Source organism: Triturus cristatus, chromosome 4_2, assembly GCF_964204655.1.
Source record: "Triturus cristatus chromosome 4_2, aTriCri1.1, whole genome shotgun sequence".
In the NCBI taxonomy this organism is placed as follows: domain Eukaryota; kingdom Metazoa; phylum Chordata; class Amphibia; order Caudata; family Salamandridae; genus Triturus; species Triturus cristatus.
The window spans coordinates 229,650,237-229,663,932 of NC_140586.1; the positions used below are offsets into that span (position 1 = coordinate 229,650,237).

Sequence of the window (13,696 nt, forward strand, 5' to 3'; positions counted from 1 at the left end):
CAGACGGCACAGATTTCAGCGAGCAGTAGACACCGCATCATACACTTTAAATTCTTGAACCGTCTCTACTGCACCCCGGCCACCAAATACAGATTTCAGCTACAGGACTCGGACAACTGTGAGAGATGCCATGCCCCCCAGGCGGACTTCCTACATTTGTCCTGGCTATGCCCCACTATTCAGAACTACTGGACACAGGTTTGCTCTGCCATTTCACAAATGATAGAGCTGCCCTTCGCACCGGACCCCATACAGGCGCTACTGGGATACACAAAGCCTATCCCACGGGCGAGTCGCAAATTCGTGACGACGGCGCTACTGCTGGCGAAGCGACGCGTAGCTTGTCGGTGGGGACGGGGACGGGCTCCGAAATTTAAGGAATGGCTCAAGGACCTGGTATACTGCCAGGAGCAAGTACTGACATACTCCGAGCTGCTCCCTGACCGGTCCCGCCCAGCCGATATCTGGGGACCATTACAAAGTTACTTATTGCAGTATCCGGAGGCTCTGACAACAGACGCCCCTCCCCTGACCGATGCCGGTCCGGACCCTGCCCTCACTGATGGAAATCCTGCATAGGGGAGGTTGTGTGTTACTGTGGACATGTGGGGGTGGGTTGCGGGTTTGGCGTTCCCTTTGGGCCTCCCCGCCACGATGCTCTAGGGCGCGAGTACTATCTGTGAATGTACGTTATACGAGCTCGTTTGACCGAGAGCACACTATGGGAGTTGTGTAGCACATGGCTTAACTCTGTTTGAAGGGTCCCTCACGCCCCTGCCAGGTGTTTATAATGTGTACTGACCTTTTTTGCCGAAGGCTTCTGCCCTGTATACAGGTGATCAAAACTCATTCTATTGTACACGATTGCTCAATTGTTCCCTGCAACTACAATGGTTCTGATGCTAATGCGATATGAGACCTGCACTGCCACCTGCCTCTGCTTATGGTTGTCCTTTTGATTTTGTATGCATGTATTGTCATGACATAAAACTTTCAATAAACAAAGTTTATAAAAGGAAAAAAATAAAAAATAAAAAAAAAGATGCTGTGCCTGACGCACAAGCTCTACAGATACTGGTCTGATGCAAAGATCATCTCGCCCACTCAAAATCTAAATTATGCTGCACAAGGCAAAATTATACCTGCAACATTCGATCAAGAAAACTACGGAGCAGAACCTGGAGACATCTACGCCCAGAGGGAGGGAAGATGCTGAACCCAGCTCTTGGGCTTCAGTAACTCTACATCAGATCCAAAAAGAACCAAACATCTGCAGTTGCCACCACACAGTAATGAGCGAAGGACTCCAAGTAGTTATATATTTAGGATTATCATAGTATTAAGAATCTGTTAAGTATTAAAAGTATACTCTCCACCTTTGTCGTCCTCTCCCATCCCCTGTACCTAAAGCAACCTGCACATGGCAAACACGGAATCTCAAATAATCAAAATATAAAAGCCATTTACCCAAAAGGCAAGGTGGACCGATGGTGTGGAAGAACTTGAGGTCGGAGCAGATATAAAAGTATTCTGCTGGACTCTTAATGGCTGTGAAACCTACAGCCATGAGGACCCAGTTGTTTGCACTCTACTTGGTAAGGAGCAGGCAACGGCTGCCTTGAAAGAAGAGCATCAGAGAGGTGTTCTTTACTCTTGGAATCTTGACTGGAAGTGAAGAGGGCTGGATTAAGGAGACATTACAAGCTGGCTTTAACACATGTGCCTTTCATTCAGGACTGATCATGTTAGGCTTCACAAACTATAGACTCACGTACGGAAGTCTTGCAGAAGAAGGAGCAAATATGCTTCAAGTCTGTGTGGGGTCTCTTTTCAAGACCCATGTGACGTTTAACTTCAGCAAGTAAAGTTCACAACTTCACAAGTATGTAGGTGTCCCAAGTGATCAAAACTACATATTTTAAATAGGTAGGCTATGCTGTTTTGGTCACAAAACATACTTTTTGTGGAACATTTTTCAACATTTCCTCTAAAAAATATGGAGTGAACATAAGCTACATTACTCAACTACACACACCCTTAACGTTTTTCTAAAACCACCAAAATGATTCGTTTTTAGGTCTTGCCTGGCGTAAGACTGCGCAGACATGCGCAGTCTCGCTGGCGAGATTTAATGATTTTAGGAGATTTCTCTAGTGGGCTTTAAGCCCCGCCCCTCTTTTCCATTGGCTGGCGTCACCATTTATGCTAAACGGTGGCCAGCCATTGGAAAAGAGCGTCTAGTGAAGTATACTTTTCTCTTTTAGAGCCATCCCAGTTGGACTGGCTGCCCCGACTTACTGCTGGCGTAAAAGTTTTTTTTATCTTTATGGGGCCAAACACATGGCCCCATAAAGATAAGAAACCAGTCAGGCGAGCCAGTCCAACTGGGACGGCTCTAAAAGAGAAAAGTGAAAGTGGAAAAAAAACGTGCTTGCGAGCGCTTGTTAAACCATGAAATCCGTCCAAACACGGCACCCCCTCGAAGAGTCAGCACCCGGTGCATCGGTCGCACCGCCCTGGTGTGACCTGAGGCAGCGCGGGGTGGGAGGAGGGGAGGAGGTCTCTTCGAGTCTAGTACAGACAGGCTGCTGGTTTCACTTTCCTAATTTCTGCGGCTGCTTTTACCTGTACAACGGTATTGCTCACGCCATAACACCCCAACTACATCCAGAACATTTGTAGGTTAATAGAGAGTCTTCACAATGGAATGGATCTTCTAAGATTAAGAAATGTAAGATCCCCGTCTTTGTCTCTTCATCATAGCACGCAGCTCTGATGTCTCTGCCAAACCGGTAATTCTGCTATTCCCTTTCGCTCTTTCCCTTTTCTTTTCCCTCTCTCTGGCCCTCCAGCTAGCTTTTCTCATGCTCTGAAACGCGTTAGAAAAGCATACTGAAAGAACACTAATTTTACTGTGCCCAAGATCACACGTTTTGGCTTGCGGCAAAGACGAAATTCAGCTGCAGCTTTAGTGGTTAAAGCCAGAAGTTTTATCACTCGCACGCGCAAATTGGAAACCCTTGATATTTAACCACCCCTTTAGTTCTATCGAGATCGATAAAATGTGCAAGTTTAAGCTGGGTAACAGGAACACCTGATATTTATGGCAAGACACAGGCCCTACAAAATACAGTACCAAGTGTTGAGTAAAAACCAAACTGCCCCGGGGCAAGTCTCTTTTAGCCTGTAATAGTCATTTGCAGATGGTCGGCAAATTACCGGGAGCCAGGAAGTAATTACAGCCTTCGAATTACACATTTGGGAACTCGTCCTTCAGTACACTCAGTATCACTATCACCAACCTCTGCAATTTTCATGTGTGCTAACAAACTCTTAATTTGAACCGTCACTGACACACCATGCTGTACATTTATTTTACACTACACAAGGCTTGAACGTGTTCTTACAGACCTGCATCAGAGGCGTGGCACAATCTACGATGCTTTACTAATCATCGTGCCTCGGTCTCTTGACTTATAGACCATAGCACCTATATCCTTCCGGAAGCGCATCGAGGTGCCTCCGTAGCCCCGAATGTATGCCCATTCCTCCACCGGGTTTCTACAATGAAATTCTTATTCTTCCGTCTATCTTAATTATTCTCTGGTACTCACTCTCCAGTGGTGTCTTACAACACTCCTGCTGTAACTCAGTGTCAACTCCATACTCGCCTACACTAGGGAATTCAGCAGTAGGCTACTGCGTTTTAGCTAGAGACTGAGATTACTGTTTGTGTGAGCCCTGGGTGTGAGAGGGTGGTACAACAGAGAGTACGGCGTGTTGTGCTCCGGAGATTGGCTGTAAGATCGCACATTTAGGACTGCTGGTGTACCAGAACTTCCCTGCTGGAGGGGCGGGGAGTTCAGTTACCTCCCCTTAGTGTCTTGCTTCATTGTCTAGCGCTATATTGCCATTCGGGCACCTCCCGGTGTGTTTGGAGTTTGGCTACCTTCATGCGATGGTCTTCAGGACTGATTCATAGACCGGAGTCTGATGGTTGTTAGATGGTGGTCATCAGTGGTGTGAGCGTTGTTAATATGTTTCATTGGTGTGTATACTTGCTTGCATGCAGAGCACACGTCCTAAAAAAAAGAAGTGGGGGGGAACTAACTAAGTTTGGCAGTATGCAAGTGACATCACAACGCATGCCATCGCAGCACATGACTTCAGAACGCGTGACATTAGGGCCGGCTTTAGAACTGGGGGCGCCCAGTGCGTAGATCATTTTTGGTACCTCACCCTTTGATTGCCTTCTCGGATTCTCTCGCTGCCAACCGGCAAAAGTGCCCCTCAACTCTCCAATAATAAGTTACAGCTAAACACAGTGTCCCCCCCTGAGGTCAGCGCCGCCCTCCCAGGTCAGCGCCCAGTGCGACTGCACCAGTCACACTGCCTTAAAACTAGCCCAAAGTAACAAGGGTTTGGACTCGAATCAGTAAGGCTGAGCCCCAAATAACTAATGAACAACAAAATGCCAATACTGATAAACTATTTTCCTCTTACAAGCAGTAAGTAGTTAAAGCTGGCCCTGCATGACATCGCACGTGGCATCACTGGAAGTGACATCACAAGAAGTGACACCAGGTATTGAGACCTCAAAAATGTGTTCATCTGGTATATCATGAGTACATTTAAGCGCTTTATGAGTTTAAACAAATATGATTTTACGTTGTGCCACAAAAGTGGTGAAACGCCAGCGCAAAATCTGGGCCTCAACTAATACATTTATGTTTTTTAAAGCATCACCACAAAAAAATTGCCAATCAGGAGAAGCATAAGAGTAGATCTGTTCTGCTTAATTGGTTGCCAAGTATGCGTTTTTAAATAATTTATAGGGTTATGGCACCTGCTGCAGAGATATTTGTGTACCCAGTAAATCTCTTGGAGAGGTAATAATTGTAAAATAACTCTGGAGATTAACACTATTGCTGGGGAGATCGGTGTTTTGTGTAATTCAAGATTTGAATCAAAGTAGTATAGAAGGTTAATGTGTCTCCTGCAAAGAACATCATGTAACATGCAGATGACACATTTTTATTTTATGTAGATAGGTAAGTGGTTTACTTATTTCAATACAGAGATCCTTTAGTTACTTGCAGTTCAAAATGTGTAATTCTTCTACTATAGCACAGTGAGCTATATACATGCGACTACTACACCTTGTAACCCTTACAGTCTTATGTAACACATCTTGTACGTTTACACACATGATTTATTGGTTTCCAAAGCCCTTCAGAACGCCCAATGATACAAGCAGCAGGAACAGACCACTCCGTGGCTATAAGGTAAAGTGCTTTTATTTTTCACACGACAGCATGACGCGTTTCGACCGGAGAACCGGTCTTGATCACATGACATGTACAAGGGTCATAGAGTTTAAATAGCAGAGAGTGCCGCCACAACTACCAACCATGTAATAGAAGTAGAAAACATACTATTAGCTAAAATCATTACAGGTCGAGTCAGTAATATTAAGAAAGAGATATAATCCATGCTATCAATCATGAACCAAACAGGCTAGAACAATGAATATTAAATAATGATGTACAATAATTAAAATGTTAAATTAATGTATTGAACCCCTATACTCAGTAAAAGCGGGAGAACATTAAAAGATATTATTTGAGTAAATAAAAAAATCCTTTAAAAATATATCACGCTGTTATAAATACTGAAAAAGAAAGATAATAATCAGGGGATAAAAGACTCTTGGGCAAGTCAATTGTATATTGTGTATGTTACTTAAAGCACTCTGACACCCTGCATTGGGATGAGTAGTGCTGTAAAAGAAGTAAAATAGTGCTATTTAAATTATTTGTGTAAATACTGGGCCAGGCTGACACATCTGACATTCTTACAGTGCGTGCACTTACATACAGGGCCTGAGCAAAGTCAAAAGCATGCCTCTCTTAAATACCTCTGAAGTTATAACAAGCAGTGTGCTTTTGATTCCCCTCTGTTGCATTTGCAATTAAGTGTGGGGTTCCAGACCGCGTCCAGTCAGAATATTCGATCAAAAGGAGCCTGATGGCCCCTTAACTCCAGCCTTTATTTTTTGGCACCGCTGGAGGTGAAAAAGAAGCCCCACTTCCCTGCCTGTAGGTTGCTGCTAAAAATGGAATGCAGGCAACGTGCTGGCGCTGCTGAACGTGTCCCGGCGCCTGAAAGTTACACCCCGACGAGTTCAGCATATTTATTTGGGGCCCAACTTGTTGACAGCGTCCACCCTGCGATAATAGTGGGTGGACGCCGTGTACCGGCGTGAACCCACGACGTGTGCCCTGCTCGCATGTGTTTGAACGTGATTGTTCTTTTGTGTGTGTCTTCGGAGGTTGGTACAGTTCGGGGTGTGCCATCTGGGAGGATTTGCATCTACATCGCTTGAGTGGGTTTCAAAAGTGCGGACTACGGTGTCTTGTAGAGTCCTCAGTGTCCCTTTACATCAGGCTAACTTTGCCTCTCGGCGGTTTTGAAAATGCTTTATAGAAAGGTCAGTGACTGACAATAAAATGCATCATACATTACTAGTGCACCATCTGGAACAGTCTTCGACGTTTTTTACTTTTAATTTGCAGGGAAAGCTTTCTCTTTCACGGCTGTAAAAAAATGTCAGCCTTACCAACCACAATCTTCACCTCGGAGAGTTTTATGCTGTTTTAGGGGTGTCAGACACAGAGGCAGCACACTCGCAGCTCATGCAAATATGTGTTGGCAACTGTTCAATCCACATCGGCTACCTTCCCCTTCCAATCCCATCTCTGTGTTTCTGTGCAGTGACTCACGATGTGCATGCAGGTCCCCTTCTCTTTCATTCCTGTCGCTCTTCTTTCTTCTTTTTTTTACCCCTGGGTATTTTCTGGCACCGGCCTACATTGTCACTTGATGAGTGGTATAAGGAATTCCAGGGAGTGCTGAATTGGGCTTGGCAGAAGCACAACAGCACTGCTGAGTGCACTAATAAACAAGTATTGGCATAGCCAATAGGTCTCACCTTTGGGACCTTTTAAGTGTTTAGTTATGCAGCAGGTCCCAAAGGCGAGACCTATTGGCTATGCCAATGCTTGTTTAAAAAAGCAATTAAATAAAAAGGTGAAGGCAAAAATGCCTAAACTTAAGACCATGCATCCACGGACTAAAGAAAAGCCCGAGAGGGAAAATTCACCCAGGTGAAACCCAAAAAAAAAAAAAAGAGGCAAACAGAACGTTGATATCACACTGACAACCTACGAACGCATGGAATGTTGCAATAAAAGTGGTTTTCTAAGAAAAGGGATAATCATATTGGCTAAACATCCAGAGATCCTGCAGTGATGGTGTAAATAAGGTGATTTAGAAGAGCCCATAGAAATCTATATCCGTGTTCAGATATGCCGCTGACCGTGGCCCCCGCAGGGGGCCACTAGAGCGGTCGGCGCCCTAGTGTCGCCTGGGCACCCCTCCCCACCCCCCAACCCCTTTCATGGGGGTGGGGACGCCGGCCGGTGTCACCCTCTCTCCTGCCCGGAAGTGACGCGAGGGGCGTCACTTCCGGGCCTCCTTTGGGCACCATGCTGGCGACTTCTTGTTCGCCTCGCACGCCGAATCCCTCCCTACCGCTTACCCCGCGTGGTGGTACAGGTGGGGGTGAGAATGTTTTAATGTTTCAATTTTTTCGTTGCAGGCGGAGTTACAGGGCGATCTGGAAGCAGGCCGGTACCAAGGGTACCTCTGCGTGGCACCATAGGGGGTGCCAGAGCCAAATACGAGGAGCCTCATGGGAGGGTCCTTGAAGCCGTGTCGGCGCCCCGCTAGTCCTTCGGGCGGTTGTGGGCCTGAACAACCGGGAGTTTGCTATGCGATGCTCCGCCCCGTGAAGGGGCGTGAGTAGAAGTTACCAACGGTCACGTGATCCTGTAAGAGAATCACTTGGACGGCCGCAAGGCGGGGTTCGCCCCAGTGCTGCCCGGCTCATCAGGCGGGCAGGCGGCCCAGTTGGTTGCCTGCCCTTGGATCGCCCGTAAGATAACCCACCTATTACATAACGGCATATGTAATAAACCTGCAGCAATTTTTACCCAACCAAACAGTCTGTGGGTGTGTTATTATTGGGTATGTATTCTTGTGGAGGGGGGACTGAGGGGTGCCAATGGCGATACTATGAAAATAGTTACGTTTGTTAACATTTCTCCCGGATAGCTGGGAACATTCAAAGCAGGTGAATCGAAGGACATTTTCATTGTGTGGATCAGTGGAGACCATCATATACACGAGAGAAAGGAGAAGCAGTGTACAGGGTCAGAGAACGAAGAGTGCAAAGCTGCATAATCAGAGGAGAGGTGACAAAAGAAAAGCACACTGACCAGGGAGGTGGGCGTAGGGCCTCTGGGTTCTTGCACGCTCTAGCCACTTTGTGCAACTGTTGAACGACTGCTCACTGGTGATGTCAAAGACCAGGCAAAAGACATCCGGTTGCTCCCACTGCAAGGAAAAGACAAGGCACAAATGACAGAACAAACACAATGTGCATGGGGTCTAACATTCGTGATTCTCTGGTATACAGAAGGCATGAGGAGTCCTGGAGGAGCGGTAAAAGTTACCTACCTGGAACAATGCTCTCTAAAGTGGTTGTCTTGCAACCTGTTACAAGTAGTAAGGGATACAAGCGGATCTTACAATTCAACCATAATTTCACAGAACACCTTGAAGGGGAGCAGAGAGATCTGGAGGTAAGGCAGCATGACCTCACGGTTAGGAAAATACATGGATGACATACAAAGAAAGGGTGGCAGGTTCCCCAGTAATATGAAAAGGATAAGCCAAAAAATGATGAATCAGATATTTGACTAGATTCGCACAAAAAGGAACGAAGGCAGAATGGGGTATAAGTGGACTTTAAAGGTTCCTCAATAATGACATGTAAATGCGTGTATACAGAACTGCAGTATGTCTTTAAACTTTCATATGACAAAACCAGGGGAAAGGATGACTTGCAACATTTGTAATCTGCAAAGCAATTTAATGAAGTGCTAAGAACAATGCCAGAGTCCCATAGTACACACTGATAAACAGCCCAGCGAGTCTACGCAAAACCTACACCTAACACAAACCTTTCCTTAACTACAATTTTAATACGAATAAGATGGAGGTCAACCATGATAAAACGAAGGTGGTAGCATTATCTAGCTGCACAACTTCTTCCTATACCTGGAGCCTTTAGGTAAACAAATTGAAAGAGATCAAATCCTAAAAATATCTTGGAGTCACATTTCAAGCAAATTGCTCAATCAACACACACCACTACTCAGTGGAAGATAAGTGTGCACCTTTAACTTTTGTATTCCATAAATTAGCCAAAAACCTTTTACAAGCTTTAAGGGAAATTGACTGCCAAATATATACTATGAACTGGAAGCTTTCCACGGCTAATTCTGAAGTTGGTCAACCAATCTATGTAGATCACGGTTTAGACTCCCTTGAACTACAAGTCGGCAACAAGTTTGATAGACATTTAAAATACAGGAGCAAACCTTAACTCAGAATGCTGTAATCCTTAAACACTGCTTTAGATTAAAATATTAGAACTTTTCTAAGGGATTTTAATGTGCAAATTTAAATTAATGTTTTAGGATACGGCTACACCTTGGCTGAAAGCAATAAGCATTTCACTGAAACAAATCTACAGCTATCTTGTGAAAATGGGTGGTCATGCTCAGGTTTTAAAAGATTTTTTTTTTTTTTAAATATGTATTCAGTTCTATAGCTAATGATTTATCCCTTTGTGGAAAAGAAAATTGCACAGAAAACTTGTTTTATCTAGCAAGGAACTCCATTCAAGTTCAGGATCATTAACAACAGACATTATCATGGGAGCTAAAACGTTAAAAAAAAAAAGTCAGATGTTCTCCTTTCCACTGTGAAATTACCCAAAAGTGGTAACTTGATATTGGTAGGGAAATAGAACACTCTTGTTTCGAATGCTGGGATGCCTAAACCTCTGTGGTTTTAACTCACTTGTGGGAGAGTGGTTTGTCATTTTCATTGCCCAAAACAATCAGCAATACATTTAAGTTAACATTCACATATTTGAATTATTAAATGCAATAAATTAAAATCGCAAGATTCAGGCATTCCCAAGCATTTTTTGGTATATTTAGTGCGTCATTCTTTTTATTTTTTTCAAGAAAGCGAGCTTGATTATAATTAGGGCTCCTGATATTATGGTATTTATTTTTTTAACATTTCCGTCTGTATTTATCCATATTTATTTCTTCGTTATTTTATCTGTATTTATCCATATTTATTTTGTGTTTTGCATATAAATGAAGTTGTAAAACTTTACATTTCCATATTTATTTAACTGATAGACGCACACTCATACTTTGATGTCTGTCGTATTTTAGCTATTTAAGCTGCCAATTATTACATAACAAATCATCGACTGGTAAATACTAGCATTATACCACAAATGTATATTGACATATGCAGTTAATTAATGAAATGTCATCCTGTTATTCAATTTCCCATGCTGTCCATCTGCTCAGCTGTTGGGCTATAATTCATGAAAGACAGCACGGAGAGTCACTTAAAAGAGGCACAATTTTCTGTATTTATCCCCTTTTAGAAATAAATGCAGACAGAACACATTGTTTTCTGTCTGTATTTATCTGTAAAAATCAGTAAAAACGGAAAACAGGGAGCCTTTATTATAATTGTACAGCTTCTCAGTGTGACTTTTGTATTAATTCATACACAGTCTCTGTACTAATTCATACTCTGCCAACAAGTGTTTCGCCGCACTTAAGTCTTGAAAAAGCTCCAGGCCTGCAGCTTATTATCTGGGTGGTCTTTACCGTTTATGGGTATGGGAAACAGGAATCTCACACTTATTTCCTCTTGTGATTGGCTAAATTCTGTTATTTTGTATACGCAAGTCGTTTAGGTTTGGTGCAGGGCTTTAACTGGGATAAAGAAAACAGGGGTGGTGGTCTCTTAAAAAGGGTGTGGTCGATCAAATTAAGGGTGTGGCTTAAAAACACGTAAGCTAAACATCTGTGCTTAGCATAGTGTCCCGCCCGACTGGTATTTTACTGCTTCTGTCATTGCATCCAGGTATGTAGTAACATTACACCTACAGCGAGTCAGGACTATTGGCTTTGTCAATTGGTGTTAGTTACACAAGACAAATAAGCAACAACCATGGCTCTGTTGTATAGAATATTGAAAATGCTTGAGTTCTGAAATTATGAGACTGTGAAAGAACTATAACGAGTCGCTTGGAAGTGTTGTGTTTAGATTTAGATACCCGTACATAGGTTTCCTTAAATCGTGTCCTTATATAGGCACATTTCGCATTGCCCCTATTTAGGCATAGAATTCCAGTCCTTATTTAGGCATTAGCAAGGCTAACCAAATACAGGCATGGTCACCTACATCCGTCCATCCCAAGTCACAACGAGTTCTTAGAAACCGGACCCTTAAGCCGATGGGACTTTCCCCACCTAGGATTATTGATTTCTCCAAGAACTCATCTATTATGCATGAACTACTATTCCTTAGACTTAGAGGTTCATCTATGACGCCTTCCTCTGCCCAACTTTACGTCATTTCTAGCATTCCTAAGCACCTTCCAGGTATAAATAAACCTTCCCTTACCATGGCAAACCACAGCACGGCTCAGCACAACTTGACTGCACGGTTCGCCACGGCAAGTTCGGAAGAGACCATATCCCGGCCTGACGCACTGACCAGACGCTGTCATCCCTGCTCGCAGAGAATCCAGCTTCCAGTGTTCTGACTCCCTTTGCGGGGTGTTAGAGTTTGAGACCCGGAAAGAGATTCCCACCTCTCTCATTCTAAAGGTATGGAGCTGACTAGAACCTAGAGGGACTCTTGGCATACAAACTTAGTATATACCATACTATAGAAAACAGCACCTACTCTTACCTCGTACTACACTTAGGTTAGGTACACTGGGGTAGAACTATTTAGAAGCATTAGACGAATATTCACTTTTTAGCCTGTGTTATTTATGTATGTATGTATGTCACAGCTAAAAGATAATGCTATTGCAGCATTATTTCTTCTTACTGCTTACGCTGTGCGTATTATATCTTGCTTACTGTCTAATGATTGTAACAGCTCATATCTCTTACATAAGAAATTATTTTATTGAAACGCCCGTCTATTTATTTCTGTGCAACTCTGGAGAAACTAAGCATGCACGATTGACTGAGTGAAACTGTTATCTATTGTTTCCACGATTCTGAGACGCGTTCCGATTCTAAGGGAAACAAAGTTGTCATGTTTATGCGGTTGTCAGAAACTAATCCCTTCTTGTTTATTCGAGAAGTTTCTAGTGACCTCTGAGTTAGCTGGCACACACAAGTAATTAAGTTTAATGTACTAGATAGGAGCATACTGACCTTAGTCCTATGCAAAACCTATAGTGTATATTATTCCAATGCGCAGAGCCTATAAAGGAAATAGGAACTACACTACAGAAGTTACATCAAAGGAAGTGAAGGGTGGTACTGCTGCAGAGTTGGGATTTTTTGTTTACCATGATGAGGGCAAAAATGGAAAGCCCAATAGCGAACCGCCTCAGCACCTGCTTTTTAGAACAGCCGGTACTGAGGACCGGCAGGACCCGGCCCAAGTAAAGCCCTGGTTTGGTCCTCATGATTGTCAGTCTGTGCGAAATACCTGGCTTTTATGCTCGCTTGTCAGCTGCAAATCCTATGTTTATGTCCTAGCACTGCCCATCAATACACTTTGAAGCACTGAATAGTCAGAAAGGGTATATCACTGAACTTAACCTGGTTGCTCCATGAAGCATTTCCAGGCAGTGAATGTGGAACTAGTATTAAAAGGCTGCTTATCAGGTAAAAACTGTAGAGACTAAATGAGGCCGGCCAAGGTGGATTGTAGGAGATTGGCATCGACTGCATAGTTGTCCCCAACTTTTTGCTGATGTTTTGACAGTTTTTTTACTCTAGCCAGGCTGTGGCCCTGCTATCCAGGACCCCAGCCTATCTGCTTCCTCTCTAAACCGATGTGAGTACCCTAGGTACAGACCAATTGGATACAGAGGACACCCTATTAGCCCCTTGTAGATGGTACCCTAGGTACCCAGGGCATGGGTCCCTCAGAGGCCTACCAGGGGGTGCAGCACTTATTGTGGCATCCCTGGGACAGCCATACAAAATGACACCACCAGACCACTACTGTAGTCTGGGTAAGGTGGTGCTTGCACCCCTTACAGGGATATAGGTATCCTGTATCCCACTTAAATACAACACATATATACTCATAAGTCACCCCTAAGGCAGGCCTTGCTAATCCTACAAGGCAGGGTGATATGTGTGAGGGGGGAACCCCTACCTGAGTAGGGCCCCTCTGCAACTTTCGTTAAAACGATTGCGAGGTTGTTTGTAGTGCAGCCATACCATATATACTTAAGCGCATTATAATTAATAGAGATAGCGTGATAACTTGAGAATGGCTGCACAGAACCATGTCATGTTTGGTGTCAAACATCTTGGAATCATACCCCCAATCCAGCCATGGGAGTGAGGGCATGATTCCCCCCTGCTAGAGGGGTGATATGGTAAAAGCGGCAGATTTTAGACACCAATTTAAAAGCGCACACGTAGTACAAAATGGATGCTACCCGCCACCCACACGACTCTGGCTGCCTGTTGCTGGGCAGAACTCCAGC

The 13,696-nt window shown here is 43.9% G+C and overlaps 1 protein-coding gene across 1 annotated transcript in view; it reads right to left on the bottom strand.

The window, feature by feature from the left end:
• Window positions 1-13,696, bottom strand: part of IFT27 (intraflagellar transport 27) — an 89,038-nt gene that overhangs the window by 43,753 nt on the left and 31,589 nt on the right. The window contains exon 5 of the mRNA XM_085601328.1: window positions 8,340-8,457. Within this exon, the coding sequence (XP_085457454.1) occupies window positions 8,340-8,457 (118 nt within the window). The remainder of the gene's footprint in view (window positions 1-8,339; window positions 8,458-13,696) is intronic.